This window comes from Arachis ipaensis, chromosome B9, assembly GCF_059453495.1.
Source record: "Arachis ipaensis isolate K30076 ecotype BB chromosome B9, ASM5945349v1, whole genome shotgun sequence".
Taxonomy (NCBI): Eukaryota; Viridiplantae; Streptophyta; class Magnoliopsida; order Fabales; family Fabaceae; genus Arachis; species Arachis ipaensis.
Window position 1 is genome coordinate 146,196,450 of NC_142444.1, and position 20,357 is coordinate 146,216,806.

Sequence of the window (20,357 nt, forward strand, 5' to 3'; positions counted from 1 at the left end):
AAGGGTGATGATCAAGAAAGATCTAGAGGTAATTGCATGTTGGGTTTTGCATGGTTATCTCTTCTCTCTCTATGTGGCCGAACCGGTTTCTTGAAGGAAGAAGAAGTTGGCTTGGATTTTTGGCTTCAAGTGTGGAGGCTTCTCTCTTCTATAAAAAGGGAGAACATCCACTGGTTGGAGCAAGGAGTTAGAAGTAAGCAGTGAGAGTGCAAGGCACAGGATTCTCAGAGCTACCTAAAGCTTACAGATTTTCTTCTCCTTCAATGTATTCTGTTTTGTATTTTTCTGTTTAATTTTGTCATGTCTTGAGTCTCATGGAAAAAGGAAAACAGTGAGGTTTGTATGAAAAAAGCCATAGAGCGGAAAAAGACAGAGAGTGCAAAATTAAAAGAAAAAAGCCATAGATGTCTTAGAGTTCCTTTGTTCATCTATGTTGTGTTTCATGATTCTGTGGGAATCCCCTTGTAAGTTGGGTTAGCACTTTACAGTTTGTAATCTGGAAAGTTATAGTGAAATTCCATCATGTTTGTGATGGAGACTGGATGTAGGCTGCACTGCACTTAGCAGCTGAACCAGGATATATCTGGGTGTAATCTCTCTTCTCTCCTACTCTATTTCTGTTTTCTACTGCACAGGAGAAAAAACCAAAAATGTCTCGTGCCAAGTGACGAGACAAAACGAAAAAGTCTCGTGGCTAGGGACGAGCTAAAAACAGAAAAGTCTCCTCTAAATCCAACAAGTGTTAGCAAGAAAAAAAGGCCTAAGATTCAACCCCCCTTCTCTTAGCCACTGAAACCATCAATGATGATTAAACATTATTAGGTTAATTATCAATGGTTTATATGATTTATTTGATTTAGTGTGCAGAAAATAAAACAGGCCTAAAAAGCAAATGATCAAAACCCACATACACATATACACACTTTGATCCTATACCAATACACACATATACACACTTTGATCCTATACCAATTCAACTGTACCACTACATTCACTCCAATCTTGATCCAAGAAGGCTGGATGACTGAACCAAGTGAAAGAAACAAAGATAAGTTGGCCCAATCTAAGTTCAATTCGGTGACCACACTTAAACCTATCTCTCTTTCTTCTCTCTATTCCACTATTCTCACGTGAAATCCCTGAACTAAGAAAGAAGAAAGTGGAAAGATCAGAAGTTAAAGCAAAAAAAAAAAAAAAAAACAAAAAAGTTGTTTCCAATTTCAAGCAAAAAGAAAAAGAAGAAGGGCTACAACAAAGGGGTAAATCCTATCCGAATAAGAGTATCCCAAAAGCTGATTTTTTCATTTATGAATCACCAAGAAACCGTGAAAAAATCAACTCTGTACAAGTACCTTTCTAAAAACTATGAAAAAGATGAAGTCAATGGTACTCTGTTGGGAATCCATGGTCAAGAAACAAACTTGGGGCCAAAGCAAAACTCAACGCCTTAGATTCAAGATTCTTGAAGAAAAAGGTTGAGAGAGAAAGGTAAAGTTGCATGTCATTACTTCTGCTCTCTCTCACCTCTGACCACGCCGCTGCTAGTTTTGATGATGGAGAAGAAAACAACTTGGTTCAAACCTTGGAAGCTTCACTCCTCTATAATAAGGGTGAACGGCCAAGGATTGAGTAAGAGAGAAAGAGCACTTGTTTCGGTTTTCATAGCTCCCTGAGCCGTTCTTGTTCTTCTCCTTCATGGTTTTTATTTTGTAATTCTTTTTCTCAGTTTAATGAGTCTGAGTTTCATTGAAAAAAAAGGCAAACATGGTGAGATTTGTAAGAAAAAGCCAATGAGTGAAAAAAGACAATGAGCTAGCTAGACTTGGAAAAAAAGCCATAGTTATCTCAGAAATTCTTTGTAAATTTTTTCTGTTTTGTGTCATGATCTTGAGAGGATTCTCTTGCAAGTTGGTTAGCACTTTGTTGTTGAAAGCCAGGGTGAATCCTAGTCAAGTTCAATTTGGGTTAGAATCTAGACTTGTCCCAGATACGATTGGGATAGATCCTAGGGAGAATTGGTGTATGTAAATTGTGGAAAAGATAGTGAAATTCCATCATTCTTGTGATGGAGACTGTATGTAGGTTATATTGCACTGAGTAACCAAACCAAGATATATCTGTGTGTTACTCTCTACCATCTTTTCTGCTTTTGATTCTGTGTATTAGGCGACAAAATCAAAATATCTTCTGATTGCTTAACTTAATTGCATCTTACTATATTTGTTCCAACAAGTTATTGTTGCTATCTTGTATCAGGAGACAAAACTCAAAATCTCTCTTGTATCTATCTTAAGAAAGCAAAGTTACAAAGCAACAAAAAGGGAGGCTAAGATTCAACCCCCCTCCTCTTAGCCACTAATTATCCTTAGCATATAAATTTTTGCTGCGAATATATTTTGTTAGTAAGTGAGTCAATGTTCTGAATATGTCGTCCTCTACAAATATTTGTGCTGCACACCAAAATTTTTGTGCTGTGTATATTTTATTAGTTGATTGTCAATGTTTTGAGCACGTGGTCTTTCGAAAATTTCTGTTCTAATTTTCTAAACATATATATGAGAAGAAGACTATGACGATGATGATAATGAAAGAGGATAAGGAGGAAAAAGAAGAAGAAGATGAAGGAAACAATGGTAGCAGTGATGACGACGACACTAAAAGAAAGAAGTGCGCAGAATAGGAAAAAAAAAAAACAACAAAAAAAAATTTTTTTGTTGAAGACTTTATTTAAATAACGTTTAGACGCCTAATTTTATTGTATATATTATAGGTTTAATTTTCATACATTACACAAATATCTAATTGAGTATGGTCATATCATCGAAACTAACTAATTTTTAAATTAACTACTTAAAAAATCATTTTAACATATGAATTTGATTACAAAATCGTGCAGAATTATTTTTATTATCGTTGCATTAAAATTATATATATATATCTTTTGTAGTTTAAAATCTGATATCTTTTCACATGATCTTAGAATACAAAATTGCGAATGCAAATCAGATATCAAGAGTGATCAAATTTGTTTCTTTTTAATCATTAAAAAAAATGAAAATTTCATAAGACTCTTAATTAACATTACAAACTTTGTTCCCTTTGGACATGAGAAGGTTGTAGCGTTAAGGGGTTTCTATTATTCTTTTTAAGAGTAAACATCTAATTCGGTCTGTAAAATTTGGTTAATTAATGATTAATTAACTCGTAAATTAAAATATGTCCTAAAAAATGAGAAATGAGGTTTTTATGGTTTAATGTGATAGAGAAATTTAAAACAAAAATTTTAGCACCAATTTTAAAGAAATCGGTCCAAAATTGGGTCGAACGAGTCAAACCGTATCGAACGGGCCAAACCAGGTCGACCGGACCCATGTTGGGCCCAAGGCCCAGCCAAGCCTCATTAAACAAGAGGGCTCAGGCCCCTCCTTCTCCCCACAAAAGCAAAACACGCTGCTGGGCAGCCATGGAAGAGAAGAAGAAACAAACCCTCATTCTATCTTCAAACATTGATAACTTTTGATTCGGAGTTCCGATTGACGAGCCGTTTGCAGCCACGCGTCGGGCTCGTTAAGCTCTTAAATTCTATTCAAACAATATAGTAAGTAAATCGCGTTTTTCTAGCTCTATTTCTGCTGGTATATGAATTTTGGGTTTAAGGTTTGAGGAACTCAATTCCTTGATGATTTTCATGTTTTAGGGGTCCACTAGACTTGATTCCTTGTGAGTATTTGATGCGTGATCATATTCTCTGTCTTTTCCTAGTGAATTTGCATTCAAATTGTTGAGTTTAATCAAGATTTAATTACCTTTAGCAACTATGAATGCTACTTTGAGTTGTTTGAAATTTCTATTTATTTCAAGTAGCATTCGGATGGATTTGACAGAGTTTTGTAGCAGAAAGGGAAGAAAGCGAATGATGCTGTCAACCCCGACCTCCTCCTTGCACTCAAACAGAAATAACTTGAGTTACAAAGATCTAATTGATGTGATTCTAGCGGCATTGGAAAGCTAACTTCCAGAGCTTTCCAACGATATATAATAGTATACCATTTTCTTCCATTTTGTACTGCCTCCTCCACGCTGAACTTGGCTTTTTCCAAGTTCAGCGTGGGCTTGAAGAATCAAAAAGGGAGCGCCACTACCTTCTCCATGCTGAATTTGGGAATTTTCAAGTTCAGCGTGGAGTCCAACGCACCTCTCAAACATCACGCATATCACCACGCTGAACTTGGGTTAATCCAAGTTCAGCATGGATTCAAAGGAGAAACAAAGGAAGCACTGCCTCATCCACACTGAACTTGAGAAATTCCAAGTTCAGCATGGACCTTAATGCAGCCAGTGGTCCCCAACCTCGTCTAAAGGCTCGCGCAAATCATTCCTTTAATTTTGATTTAAACTTTTATTTTATTTATAATTAGAAAAAGATATTATTTAGTTTTAGAAATTATAATTTACATTAATTAGGATTAGATATAAAAGGAAAAAGAATCAGCTCTTTAGGGACTTCTCTTCTCTTGAACCTCATTCTGCACTTTACAGTTTTTCAGAATCCTAGTTTTCTCTCTGAACCATGAGCAACTATGTAATAACCGAGAGAGTGTGAGAAAAAAAAGAGAGAGGGGAGAACACATGGGGGGCACATGCCCCCACTTAAAATTTTATTTCTCTCTTCTCCTCTTCTTCGACACTCCCCCCTCCCCTTCAGTTCTTCTTTCTCTTTCTTTTCCTTTCAAAAATCAAAATGTAAAACCCTCATTTCTCTTCTCTTACCAACTAGATTTCTTCATCTCTTCTCCTTGCAACCAACCACCCAGTATCATCAAACTCACCTTTATCATCTTGCTTTCTTTTCTTCTCTACTCTACCTCTATTTATTCAAAATCTCATTTTCTCAAAACCTCCAAATCATGTGATTTCAACTTAATGAGTGAAGGAAGTATTCAACTTTTGAGTTCTGATTATTATTAAGGTTTCAAGGTAACTCTTTGACTCAATAATTAGCCATATCTCCAATTTTTGTCATCCCTATATTTATGGGTAGGTATAAATCCGAATTAGAGTTATTAGGGTTAGGAAATTTGGGGCTTCTATCATATTGAGTAAGATTTTTTTAATTGACAACATTATTAGCTCACAAATATTATTATTGTCATATTTTTAGAGTTGTAGAGTTATTGGACATCATTTGGTAGCTCGTTGACGCGCTCAGAGTTGCTTCCGGTTCTTTGAAATCAAGTTGTGAGTGGATATTATGTCTATAATTATTTTTAAGTGTATTATTATCAATATTTAAATTGGATCATTATTTTTGGACCTTGGAAATATTCGATTATTGTGATTTTTAAATTTTTGAAATAAGTATTGATTTGTGAAACCTATAATTTTATAAAAATACACAAGAGATGATATTTATATATATTGTAAAGCATATCTGTTTTCTTATTTGACTTTATTGAATTTTAATTAAATTTTAGTATGCATTCTTATATATATTTGATTTACTATGGAATTTAGTAATATGTTAAAGCATTAGAGATTTTTATAAGCAAGTTAGTTTGGATTGGTTTGGGAGACTCTGGCTAGAAAACCGTAGTTAACGGCGGTTATGACGTTAACCTAGATGCATCTGGCTCAGACCTCAGCTAGCAGGGGCGTTGCTAGCCTAATGTGTAGACCACACGTTGGATCTGTTATACCGTACGGACACACTAGAGGAAAGGGCTACCCTTAGAGGTGGAGCCGCCCTAAGTGTGTAATATTCGATTTTATTTGACTTCTGGAATGAGAACTCCCATTTCAATTCATTCTGCTTAATTATTTATCTATTTATTTGCATAATTAATTTATATGAATACCTCATCTTTGGAAGGAAATATAATTTTCATGGTAAAATTTGTATTGTCTCGTCTGGGTTATAGATGTAATGTTTGCTCACTGAGTTGCAAAACTCACCCTATTATATTCTCATATTTTTCAGATACAGGAGTCAATCCAGGTTCCATTCCATCTGCCCCTCAGTAGATTTTAGTCATTTTGGTGAGCCCTTCTTCTTTCCAAGGGCTAAGTAATTATGTAATGGAACCTCTGCTCAAAAATTTAGATTATGTCAATGCTCCATATGTCACAGGCAGGATCCTCATGTGGGTTATGTTATTTTGAATCTTGAACTGTTTAGATAGTAATTATAAGTTGGTTATGTAAGACTTATGGATTTAACTATATACTCTAGTTATCAACTTGATATATATATGATGTGTATTCTGGATATATTTGGTTGTGGATATGGTTGGAATATGTTGTTGTTATTGTCTTTGGAAATGGATGTTTATTATTGATACAGGGAGTTAATATTTATATTGGTAAGATCCTAGAAATAGAGGAGGTTCTGTCCGTTTTTCTGAAAATTTGGTCGTTTGGCTTGCTGAGGGACTTGTCCCTTAAGCGCCAGTCATGGCTTGGTTCGGGCCATGACAAAGTGGTATCAGAGCCTTAGGTTTTCCTGTGTAATATGGAGCAAGTGTCCTTTAGTAAGATCACAATTGTGCAAATAGAAGTCGGCCCATTTTCACAAAGTGTGATGTTACTAGAGGCCTATAGGAAGTCATCCTCAATCTTTTGATCTCATAATTCTTTCTGTCTGTCCTATTGTCTTTGAACTGCATATACATATGTCGTTGGTGATCCAATCGCTCTATTTACTCAATAGGTGGAAGATGCCACCTAAGAAGAGACGTGGTGGAGCTGTTAATGCTCCTGATACTGCTGAATCCAATAGGACAGTTTCTCCGCCACTTGGAGCCCTTCGACAAAGACCAAGGAGCCAAAGAATAGCTGATAGGCACGGAGAAAGGATACCCCGTGAGGGAGTTCAAGAAAATCCCGCAGTAGGAGTGGCTCAAGCAGACTTGACAGCTGAGTTGAGGGGAATGAATCAAACCCTTAATGTGGTATTACAGGTCCTAACAAATCAAAATAGAGGTGGGGCAGGAATTCCTAATATACCAAATCCTCAGCCTCATAGAGTTCATCAATTGTTTGGGGATCAAGAGCCGCCAATTGAAAAGTATTTGAAATTGAATTCATCCACTTTTCAATGGAGATTCATTGGATGAAGATCCACAACAATATCTAGAGGATGCAAAAAAAGCTATTCGAGCTCTCAAGTGCACCAAAGAATGGGCTGTTGAGTTAGTATCCTACAACTTGCGTGGTTCAGTAAGATATTGGTATGAGTCTCTTCTTGAGAACAAAGAAGCAGCTGGACTTCCTCCTCCTTCTTGGGAAGATTTCACTGAAGAGTTCCTCGCTCGATTTTATCCAGCTAACAAGCAAGCAGAAGATGCAATTGCCTTTGAAAGATTAAGGCAAGAGAATATGACAGTGACTGAGTATGCTAAGGAGTTTACTAGACTTTCTAAGAGTGCTCCATACTTGGTAAATTCAGAAGAGATGAAAGTACGTCGGTTCGTTCGTGGGTTGGCAGAACCTATGTTCACTACTCTTATGCCTGAAGTCGGACGCATGTCTTTTAAGGATGTCCTAAACTCTGCTTATGGAATTGAAGCTGGGATAGTGGAGAGAAATGCTTTTAAGGATGTTGGTAAGAAGCCTAAGATGAAGGGACCATTTTCTGGTGGAGCTAGTTCAGGAGGATTTCAGTCTCATCATGGTCAGACTAATCAGCAAGGTTATTCGGGATATCGAGCTCGTCCTCAAGCATCTTTTGGTGGGGTCGCTTCTTCTGGATCTGCTCCCATGAGTGTTTCGAATTCCAGACCTTTTGTTAAGAGCACCTCTCAATCTAGTGCACATGGTTCAAATCAAACAAGGCCAGCTTAGCCCTATTGTCTTCAGTGTGGGAGTTACCATTCTGGTATATGTTTCAAGGCTACTGGTGCATGTTTTGGTTGTGGTCAATCTGGTCATCTTAGGAGGGATTGTCCAAATCCAAGAGGAGGCTTTGCTCCAGGTGTTGCACGTCCTACAACACCAATGCCATCATCTTCAGCTATGTCTATTGGAAATTTTTCTGGTCCTAGTGGCAGAGGAGCAGGTGGCAGGGGTCAGACTTATAACAGAGGAGGGAGCCAAAGAGGAAGAGGTCAGGCACGTGTGTATGCTTTAACACGTCAAGATGCTCAAGCTTCTAATGCTGTGGTGGCAGGTACTTTACAAGTTTGTTCTTTAGATGTGCGAGTGTTATTTGATACGGGTTCTCATTATTCATATGTATCTCCACATCTTGCATCTCGTTTCGATAAATAACCTGAACTGTTATCCCACTCATTTTATGTTGGCACTCCACTTGGAGTCTCCACGGAGGTTCAAGTCGTGTTTCGGTCTTGTGTTGTTAGAATTAATGCGATTGAAACCTTAGCTGATTTGATCCTTTTAGAACCAATGGAAGATATTGATGTCATCTTAGGCATGGATTGGTTAGCAGCTTGTCATGCTGATGTGGGCTGTTACTCCAAAACTGTGAAGTTTGACATACCGGGTACCTCACCTTTTGTTTTTAAGGGTGATGACTGTCCCACTTTAGCTAGCATCATCTCATCTATGAGTGCTATGCAATTGATGAATAAGGAAAACCAAGGACTTCTGGCAGTTGTTAGAGATGTTGATGCCGAAGTGCCTAGTCTTGATCAGGTTCCTATTGTTAGAGAATTCCCTGACGTGTTCCCTGATGAGCTACCGGGGATGCCGCCTGATCGTGAAGTTGAGTTTTCCATAGAATTGGCTCCGGGAGTCCAACCTGTGTCCATTCCTCCCTATCGTATAGCTCCAACTGAGTTACGAGAATTAAAAGTTCAATTGGAAGATATGCTAGAGAAAGGCTTCATTTGTCCTAGCACTTCTCCATGGAGAGCTCCTGTTCTATTCGTAAAGAAGAAAGATGGAACGATGCGACTATGTGTGGATTATCGTCAACTCAATAAGATAACTGTTCGTAATAAGTATCCATTGCCAAGGATTGATGATTTGTTTGATCAACTTCAAGGAGCTACCTGTTTCTCAAAAATCGACCTGCGTTCAGGGTACCATCAATTGAAGATAAAAGAGGAAGACATTCCAAAAACTGCTTTTCGTACTCGCTATGGGCACTATGAGTTCTTAGTAATGTCCTTTGGTCTGACGAATGCGCCTGCAGCTTTCATGGACTTAATGAATCGAATCTTCAAACCTTTCTTAGATCGCTTTGTTATCGTCTTCATCGATGATATCTTGTGTATTCGAAAAGTGCTACGGAGTATGAGTATCATTTGAGGATTGTGTTACAAACCTTAAGGGATCACAAGCTTTATGCTAAGTTTTCTAAATGTGAGTTTTGGCTTGATCAAGTGGCATTCTTGGGGCATGTGGTATCAAAAGATGGAATCATGGTGGATCCAAAGAAGGTTGAAGCCGTTCAGAAGTGGCCAAGGCCTACTTCAGTGACAGAAATTCGTAGCTTTCTAGGGTTGGCCGGCTACTATCGGCGATTCATCAAGAACTTCTCGAGAATTTCGGCACCATTAACCAAGTTAACTCAGAAGAATGTGATGTTTCAATGGTCAGAAGCTTGTGAGGAAAGTTTTCAGACACTTAAGGCTCGTCTAACCTCAGTACCAGTTCTTGTTTTACCTTCTGGATCTGGAGGATTCTCAGTCTTTTGCGATGCATCTCGGATAGGACTTGGTTGTGTATTAATGCAGCATGGCCGCGTTATTGCCTATGCCTCGCAACAACTCAAGAAGCATGAGCAGAATTATCCAACTCATGACCTGGAAATGGCAGCGGTCATCTTTGCTTTAAAGATTTGGAGACACTACCTTTATGGTGAGACCTGTGAGATCTATACAAATCACAAGAGTTTGAAGTATATATTCCAACAAAAGGATTTAAACTTAAGGCAACGGAGATGGATGGAGTTGCTAAAAGATTATGATTGTACCATTTTGTATCATCCTGGAAAGGCAAACGTTGTAGCAGATGCCCTCAGTAGAAAATCTATGGATAGCTTGGCCCATATCACTCTTGGAAGGAGACCAATTATTGAAGAAGTCCATCAATTGGAGGCCAGTGGGATTCAATTTGATCTTGGAAAATCAGGAGTTTTCTTAGCACATGTTCGAGCCCAATCTTCCCTGATAGAACAAATCAAGGTTACACAAAGTGATGATCCGAAACTAAGAAAGCTTATGGAAGATGTTCACAATAGGAGGAACTCAGACTTTTCTCTTGATCAAGATGTATTGCGTTGCGGTCAATGCTTATGTGTGCCAGATAACCCTGACTTGAAGAAAGCTATTTTGGAGGAGGCTCACAATTCTAAGTACACAGTTCATCCGGGTTCCAATAAGATGTATCAAGATTTGAAACAATTATTTTGGTGGGAAGGCATGAAGAAAGACATAGGAGTTTTTGTTTCTCATTGCTTAACTTGCCAACAGGTTAAAGCTGAACATCAAAGACCTGCTGGGTTATTGCAACAGATTGAGATGCCTGAATGGAAATGGGAAAGGGTTACGATGGATTTTGTAACAGGTTTACCTCGTAGTTTTAAAGGTTTTGATTCAATTTGGGTAATTATGGATAGAGTGATGAAGTCAGCTTACTTTCTTCCGGTGAAAACAACTTTCAGTGCAGCTCGGTATGCTCAACTCTATGTTGATGAGATAGTTAAACTACATGGAATTCCAGTGTCCATTATTTTAGATCGCGGACCTCAGTTTACCTCTCATTTTTGGAAATCTTTTCAAAAAGCATTAGGAACTCGTCTGGATCTCAGCACAACTTTTCACCCTCAAACCGATGTGCAATCGGAGAGAACGATCCAAACTTTGGAAGACATGTTAAGGTGTTGTGTTCTAGATTTTGGTGGGAATTGGGATAGCTATCTACCTTTGATCGAGTTCTCTTATAATAATAGTTATCAAGCCAGCATTCAAATGGCACCATTTGAGGCTCTTTATGGGAGAAGATGTAGGTTACCTATTGGGTGGTTTGAGATTGGTGAGGTTAAGCTTTTGGGGCCAAATTTGGTACAAGATGCAGTTGAGAAGGTTCGCATAATAAGAGAACGTTTATTAGCAGCTCAGAGTAGGCAAAAGGCTTATGTTGATAACAGAAGGCATAACTTAGAGTTTTCAGTTGGTGATCAAGTGTTTCTTAAGGTGTTGCCTATGAAGGGAGTGATGAGGTTTGGAAAAAGAGGGATGCTTAGTCCTCGTTATATTGGTCCATTTGAGATATTAGATAGAATAGGTGCAGTCGCTTATCGCTTGGCACTACCGTCTGAGTTGTCTATGATTCATCCAGTTTTCACGTATCAATGTTGCACAAATACCTTTCCGACCCATCTCATGTGCTTGCACCACAAGCCATAGAGCTAAAGGAGGATTTATCATTTGAAGAGGAACCAGTGGCTATAGTTGATCGCCAAGTAAAGAAACTACATTCTAAAGAGATAGCATTGGTGAAATTTGTTTGGAAGAATCATTCGGTAGAAGAAGCAACTTGGGAAGTGGAAGACGCTATGCGCGACAAATATCCGTATTTGTTTGAGTCTGAAGGTAACTATCACACTTATCACAGTTTATGAGTTTGAAATTCGGGGACCGAATTTCTTAAAGGGGAGAGAATGTAATAACCGAGAGAGTGTGAGAAAAAAAAAGAGAGATGGGAGAACACGTGGGGGGCACATGCCCCCACTTAAAATTTTATTTCTCTCTTCTCCTCTTCTTCGACACTCCCCCATCCCCTTCAGTTCTTCTTTCTCTTTCTTTTCCTTTCAAAAATCAAAATGTAAAACCCTCATTTCTCTTCTCTTACCAACTAGATTTCTTCATCTCTTCTCCTTGCAACCAACCACCCAGTATCATCAAACTCACCTTTATCATCTTGCTTTCTTTTCTTCTCTACTCTACCTCTATTTATTCAAAATCTCATTTTCTCAAAACCTCCAAATCATGTGATTTCAACTTAATGAGTGAAGGAAGTATTCAACTTTTGAGTTCTGATTATTATTGAGGTTTCAAGGTAACTCTTTGACTCAATAATTAGCCATATCTCCAATTTTTGTCATCCCTATATTTATGGGTAGGTATAAATCCGAATTAGAGTTATTAGGGTTAGGAAATTTGGGGCTTCTATCATATTGAGTAAGATTTTTTTAATTGACAACATTATTAGCTCACAAATATTATTATTGTCATATTTTTAGAGTTGTAGAGTTATTGGACATCATTTGGTAGCTCGTTGACGCGCTCAGAGTTGCTTCCGGTTCTTTGAAATCAAGTTGTGAGTGGATATTATGTCTATAATTATTTTTAAGTGTATTATTATCAATATTTAAATTGGATCATTATTTTTGGACCTTGGAAATATTCGATTATTGTGATTTTTAAATTTTTGAAATAAGTATTGATTTGTGAAACCTATAATTTTATAAAAATACACAAGAGATGATATTTATATATATTGTAAAGCATATCTGTTTTCTTATTTGACTTTATTGAATTTTAATTAAATTTTAGTATGCATTCTTATATATATTTGATTTACTATGGAATTTAGTAATATGTTAAAGCATTAGAGATTTTTATAAGCAAGTTAGTTTGGATTGGTTTGGGAGACTCTGGCTAGAAAACCGTAGTTAACGGCGGTTATGACGTTAACCTAGATGCATCTGGCTCAGACCTCAGCTAGCAGGGGCGTTGCTAGCCTAATGTGTAGACCACACGTTGGATCTGTTATACCGTACGGACACACTAGAGGAAAGGGCTACCCTTAGAGGTGGAGCCGCCCTAAGTGTGTAATATTCGATTTGATTTGACTTCTGGAATGAGAACTCCCATTTCAGTTCATTCTGCTTAATTATTTATCTATTTATTTGCATAATTAATTTATATGAATTCCTCATCTTTGGAAGGAAATATAATTTTCATGGTAAAATTTGTATTGTCTCGTCTGGGTTATAGATGTAATGTTTGCTCACTGAGTTGCAAAACTCACCCTATTATATTTGTAATATCTTTGGAAATGGATGTTTATTATTGATACAGGGAGTTAATATTTATATTGTTAAGGTCCTAGAAACAGAGGAGGTTCTGTCCGTTTTTCTGAAAATTTGGTCGTTTGGCTTGCTGAGGGACTTGTCCCTTAAGCGCCAGTCATGGCTTGGTTCGGGCCATGACAAACTAAATCTCTACTGTTAAGGTTAAGAGCTTTGTCTATTGTATGGATTGATAATATTACTATTCTATTTTAATTCATGTACTGCTTTATAATTCAAGAATTGTTTTTGTTCTTTATCTTATGAATTTGGGTGGAACGAAAGTATGACCCTTGTTCTAATTGAGTTCTTGTATAACTTGGAAAAGCTCTTTACTTGAACAACAGTTTGAAAACATATTCTCCTAAATTTCTAGTTATCTGGACTTAACGGGATACGTGACATATAATCCTCTTATATTTGGGTAATTAGGATTTCTGTGGCATAGAACTAGAATTGAACTTCACCCTCTAATTGGAATTAAGTGACCAAGGAATTGGCGGTTGATGAAGGTTAGAGGAGACTAAAAAGGTCTAAAGAATTAGGGTTTAGTCACATATAGTTTGCCATGAATTAAATCTTGCATGATTAAAATAGTTAGTAAGAAAAGTCAATTCGAAAAATAGATAACTCTGAAGCCTTAACTGTTTCTCCATATATTATTCACAACTTGTTTATTGCTTGTTTTTCTGAATTTTTGAATTACTGTTTAATGCAATTGAGACCCAAACACTACTTTCTGTTTGTCTGACTAAGCAAATCACTCAATCATTGTTGCTTGATCCATCAATCCTCGTGAGATCGACCCTTATTCACCTGAGGTACTACTTGGTACGACCCGGTGTACTTGCCGATTAGTTTGTGGTCATAAATTCCGCACCAGTATTTCTCTAGGATCAGTGGGTAAAGGTAAGAGATCTCAAAACCTAATGGAATTTCTGAATTTAGGCATTTGGGTATTAAGTTGTTATGTTTGGATGTGGTAATTGTGGTTTAGGTAGTGTGTATGTGAATGTTGATGCTTGTTGAAGCTTGTTGGTGATTTTGGAAGCTTGGAAGTGGAGTTGTGAGGATGGAAATCTGAGCTTGGTGGTGTTGGAGCCCCAAGGGCTTGAAGAAAAGTGAAATTAAAAGTGTTCTGGGTTGAGCAGGGAATCGGCCAAGGTATGGTTTCGGTTTCCTGTATCTAAAATGTAATGTTGTGTGAAAACGTAGGCTAGTGACCCTAGGATAAGGCTTTGGAATGTTGATGTGGTTGTTGGATAAATTGGATTGAGTTAAATATGTATGAATGATGGTGAAATGTTTGTGAGAGGTTGTGTTGGTTGTTAAATCATGTAATGTTGCATGTGATATGGATTAATGTGTTGGATGGATGATAGAGTTGAGACTCTTGTTGATGAACATGATTTGGTATATGAATATGAATTTGATTTGTGAATATATATGTGTATATATATATGGTGATGGATAAATTGAATATTTGTTTGGAGGTTGAGATATGAAATGTTGATGTTGATGTGAGATTGGGCTAAATAAGGGAGATTTGGTGGGTTGGTGTTTGAATGGGTAGATAAAAGTGTTTGATGTTGGATAACAGAGTTTTTGGTTGATTTTGAATGGGACTGGAAGTATATGTTTTGAAAATTGGGAGTTTATGTGTTTTGGTAAAAATGAAATTTTGACGAACTTCAATGGATCATATCTTGAGCTATTATTTTCGGAATTTGATGATTTTTATATCAAAAGAAAGATGATTTCATAAGCTTTAAAATGGTTAAAATTTGATGAAAATCTGAATTTTATGGAAGGAGATATGATCATTGGAAGTTCGATACAAGATTCTGAATTCTGTAAATTCTGCAGAATTTATGAGTTTTGGGTTGTGTGCGCACGCACAGCCCTGTTCGCGCGCACAACCCGTGTAATCTTGAGGCCTGTGCGCATGCACAGCCCCGTGCATCTGCACAAGTGGAAATGGGGCTGCTGCTGGGAGCGCCAGCAAGCTCTGTCCGCGCACATGGCTAAGGGAGTTTTGCAAGTTGTGCGTACGCACAGCCTTGTGCATACGCACATGTTGGGAATGGCGCTCTGGTGGTGGCGCTAGCACACATTGTGCGTGCGCTCTACCATGGAGATTTCGCTTTCTGTGCGTACGCACAGACCGGTGCGTACGCACAGACCGGTGCGTACGCACACGTTTAAAAATACTTCTAGGCGTGCGCACGCACACCCCTGTGCGTACGCACGCGACCCAGTTCTCTTCTAAAGCTTTTGTTTTCAAGCTATTCACCTTCCCAACAAGTGTGTAACCTTCCGAGATGTTGTTTCACACTTATAAACCCCCAATTCTATCTCATAAATCTTAAATTGATGTAAAATACCTAGTGAATGAGAGTGAGCTAGGGAAGAGGGTAAGTTGTGGAGGAAGAAAGGGGATGTTATGTTGAGTATGATGGATTATGATGATATGAGTTGTTGGGAAGGATGGTGGAGTGCTGTATATGATGTGGGCCGAATGACTGAGTGTGATATGAGCTGAAAGGCTGAGTATGATGTGAGCCGAACGGCTGTGTGTGATGACGGTTTATGAATATGAATGAATTATGAATTTAAGCCGGATTGCTGAGATGAATGTTGAGTTATGGCTGAGGATAAATGTATATGTAAATTCATGATGGGATATAATAGATGAAAAATGAATGGAAAGGTTGGGTGTGAGTACGTTTGAAATGCTTCGCTCTGGTTGTAAGGGTGACAGGGCACCGATATCCTCTAATGGTAAATGGGCGACAGGGCGCAGATACCCTCTAATGGCGACGAGGCGCAGATACCCTCTAATGGTAAATTGGTGACAGGGTACAGATACCCTCTAACGGTGACAGGGCACGTAATCCCTCTAATGTTATTAACGCGCAACAGAGAGACGGTGTCCGGGTTAGCTACCGAACGCGTTGGGTTGGCTTGATAACCGACAGATGAGACTCATCAGCCACTAGGACAGGCTTGCATCATATGCATTATGCGTGATTTGTCTGGATTGCCCAAATTAACTGCATCATTATTTGCTAATTGCCTAATTGTCTTATCTGCTTTCTACTTGTGCATTTCTTTGTTTGATATACTTGTGTTTGCATCTTAATTACTGTTGGCGGTTGGGAGGTTTGCAGAACTTGGAATGGGAATTTGTAGTTAGAATGGAGACCCTTAGTTAGTTACCTGTGTTTGATTCTTATGGTCTAGACTTGTTTATACGCTTTGATTATAATCTGGAAGTTCTAGGATTGCCTTCGACTTTTTCCCAGGACATTACATGTTAGATATGTGGGCACTGTTACCATGCTGAGAACCTCCGGTTCTCACCCATGCGGGTTTTGTGGTTTTTCAGATGCAGGTCAGGCGGCACCTCGCTGAGGCATGCTGGAAACTTCTGATATTGCAAAGATCTTCATCTCTTGGGCTTAATTTGGATATTTGTATTTATTTAGATACTTATTTGTCTCCACCTATTATATATATATGCTGTATTAATTCCTCTTAGAGGTGATTTTGGAGACTCAGGTTTTATAACTCTATATTTTTGGGTTTTCTTATATATATCTATATATGTATAACTATGTACTCAGACCGGTTTAGCTTCGCGAGCCGAGTCTTGAGTTTTGTTACATGTGTTTTGGAACTCTTAGTATATAAATTCGTTAGCTTGCTCTATCCTGCTTATGTTACCGTACACGAAGTGTTACGCTTTTTGACTTAACGACTTCTATTTTGTCCCTTTCTTTAAAGGCTCCTAGTTATAAACCTTTTTCACTATATTAGATATATTAAATTTTTATTTACGAGGTCGTAGCGCCTCGCCACCTCTGTTTTACATCCTAGGTGTAAGGCTCTGTGTGGTAGGGTGTTACATTATGGTATCAGAGCCGTTCATTCTTGTAGAGCCTGAGGGACGGGCTGACTATGCTTCTGAGCATACTCTGAGTCGTGTCTATGTGCTATTTAGGATATCTGCCTGATATACATAGCATAAAGTTCATGAGCATGCATTTAGAACCTTAAAGCACTAGACTTGCGATATTGAGACTGATCACCTTGATATCACTTGTTTGGTGTGAACAGGAACCAAATGGCAACTCGTGGACGCGATCACAGTCGAGGGAGAGACAGGGCTAGTAATACGGAACCTGAGAATAATCCCGCGAACCTTATGACTACGCTAGAGAACATGGCTGCTGCTATAAAGGCTACGGCTGCGGCATTGGGGAATCAAGCTGGTAATGGGAATGGCGGTGAAGGAGAGAAGGGGCCAATGACCTTAGCAACCTTCCTGAAGGTAAACCCGCCCATCTTTAGAGAGACAACGGACCCCACAGAAGCAGATAACTGGTTTCAGGCGATGGAACGGGCTTTACAAGCACAACAAGTTCCTGAAAATCAACGTGTGGAATTTGCAACTTATCAGTTAACAGGTGAAGCCCAGCATTGGTGGTAGGGTACGCGATGCCTACTGCAGCAAGACGATGTTGCAATACCTTGGAATGCCTTTCAATTGGAGTTCTACAAAAAGTACTTCCCCAACTCGGCCAGGATAGCTAAGGAGCTTGAATTATTGCAACTGAAGCAGGGTCAAATGTCGGTAGCCGAATGCACAAACAAGTTTGAGGAATTATGTCGATTTTCCAAGATTTGTCAGGGTGCTCCGGAAGGCTTTGAGGAATGGAAATGCATCAAATATGAAGGGGAACTCTGGAGTGATATACTGAGTTCAGTGGGTTCGACGGAGATCAGAGTTTTCTCAGACTTGGTAAACAAGAGTAGGGTTGCAGAAGAGTGTTTAAGGAAGACTGCTTTGGAAAGAAATGAGGGCTGGAAATTTCACCGAAGGGAACATAATCAGAATTTTGCACCAAGGGGCCAAGAATTTAAGAGAAAAGGAAAACAGTCAGCGGCTGCTTCAGATGATTCAAGTTGTCAAAAATGCAGAAGCTATCACCCGAATAGGCCGTGTCGTTTTGGTTCGGGCTTATGCTATAAGTGCGGTCGTCCTGGGCATATGTCCTGGAACTGTCCACTAGGGAGATCGTAGGGTGCCGGTCGGTCACCACGAGGTGGAAGTAATCGCGAAACTGCTAATGTAATTTCAATTATGCTATGGAATATTGTGACATTGTGTTTAATTGTACTTAAGATAGAAGAGACAAATTAGGATCCAAGGTAATTAACTTAGAACCAACGTGAGGGTGCTGCGTGAGGTAGTGACACTAAATGCCGAATTCTTGAAGACAAACAAATTAGAGTGACGTAGCGGGAGCGGTTGGAATATATATAAGGGATCGGAAGTAATGAGAACTGTGCGGGGTTATTGTTTAAAACTCAGTGACGGTGAACTACGAGGAAGAGGAATGGAATGGATTCAACCTTTAGTTGTTGATCCTGTGAGAGGCGAGTGAGGATGAGACCAAATTGCTATTGCGAGAGAGTTTCCGAGACAATCCTGAAAGTATACGAGAACCCCCATCTCGGAGAGAAAGCGAGCTTTGCGATAGGCTTAGTGCAGGAATCCGGATCAGTTTTGATTGTACCGCAACCGAGGACACCATTATAATTGGTAGAACCTAGGATCGAGTTGAAAGGAGTATTAGAAGAGAAAATGCCCAACTAAGTGTTTTCCTGTGAGGAGCGCCAGTTATGCCAGTGAAGAAGGAAGAGAACAGCAGGATGCTTTATGCGAGGGGAAGTGTGCCAACGGAATCTGCGCGAACCGATCTAATCTTCTTTTAAGACCTGCATTGGAAATCTACTTGGACTCTTTCTTAAATGACTTGAGCATCTTTCTGGTTTTACTATTTACGCACATAAATCTTGTTTCTTCGAAGATAAGCTTGAGCTTGTCTTGGTATAACTACGTAATCCTTGAATTTTAGGAACTTGATGTGAGTATAGTTTCTCTCATTTTGCAAATCCTATTTTTCAAAATCAGCTGAGACTTCTTTGACTCTATACGCTCTACTCTTTCTACCAAAGGTTCTTGATTTGAGCTCTTTTCTTGAGATGCGCCTTGATTCTTCTTCTTGTGCATTTCATTATTTCGGTATAACTCTGTTTGGTCGTATATAAAACCTTTTGGTTTCTTGTGAATATCCTTCGTGTTGCTCGTTCGTCGATCAGAACGTAATATTTTTATTAAAAATTATCTCGTACTGAAATTTCCGTCGCGCACAACTCATAGATGAAACCATTAAAATGTTAATTCCCTAGAGCAAGACTTTGGAACACCGTGGCACTACGCAGAATTTTGGATCCTGAATTCTTGACAACCATATTACCTGCGGTTAAGTTAATACCTTAGGATGTACCTTTTGTTGGACACCTAGATACGACGAAGGCTTTCAAACCTTGAGAGAAAGGCTAATCTCGATACCAGTACTCACGACTTTTGAACCTAATAAACCATTTGAAACTGCTGCCATGCAACATCGAAGAGGTTTCGGATGCACGTGGAGGCAACATCGTAAGATGGTGACAAGCGCCCACAGTAAGAAGACCCTGAGAGTAGTTGGAGGATGATTAAGGAGAAGGAAACGTTAGGTAAGGTTGTAGTCTAAAGCTGAATGTCGAGGCAGTAGCTAGAGGTACCAGACTGAATCGGTTGCAAATTTTTAAAGGAGTTGTAAGGTCAAGAGTTTGAGATGTGCAGTAAGAGAATGAAGAGCTACTAAGAATGTTAAAGCGATCTAAGCAAGGGAATCAAGCGTCTTAGGTTCTGAACTAATAGCCGAAAACAATGATGAAAGATTAAGTGAAAAATCGAGTTAAGGTTCTAACGGCGCAAGCCGGCATAAGAGTTATGCAGACTAACAGAGTGAACCTAGGGAGTTTAAAGGAGAAAGCTGTGTATTCTTGGAGACTAGTTTGACGACAGTAACAAAAGAGTGATCGACCTAAAGGAGACTATTTCAAGGCACGATGGGCCGTTTGAGGTGTTAGAACAATTTGAACTAGTTCAATTAAAAGAGGATATGAAATTTCAAGTGGCCCCAATTAGAATTGATAATGTAAACATTAAGGAACTCTGTGGAAAAGAAGTCTTATTAGAGAGTGACTTGGAATTCAAGTTAGAATGGAGGAACACACCGGAGAACTAGAATTAGAAATGGGGACAGACTACCCTCACCTATTTACAGGAAACTGAATTCGAATTTTGTGGGCAAAATTTCTATTTAGGTGGGTAGAATGTAAAACCCGATTAATTAATGACTAATTAACCCGTAAATTAAAATATGTTCTAGAAAATGAGAAATGAGATTTTTATGGTTTAACG

General features: G+C 38.7%; 1 protein-coding gene across 1 annotated transcript; it reads left to right on the plus strand.

The window, feature by feature from the left end:
- Positions 1 to 17,666: 17,666 nt before the first annotated feature.
- LOC148546690 (uncharacterized) lies at positions 17,667 to 18,122 on the plus strand. Its single transcript, XM_088499306.1, has one exon. The coding sequence runs from the start codon at positions 17,667 to 17,669 to the stop codon at positions 18,120 to 18,122; it is 456 nt and encodes a 151-aa protein (XP_088355432.1).
- The last annotated feature ends 2,235 nt before the right edge of the window (positions 18,123 to 20,357 follow it).

Bases quoted from the DNA above. Each gene is read 5' to 3' on its own strand.
- LOC148546690 (XM_088499306.1), top strand. From the start codon at position 17,667: ATGTCGGTAGCCGAATGCACAAACAAGTTTGAGGAATTATGTCGATTT.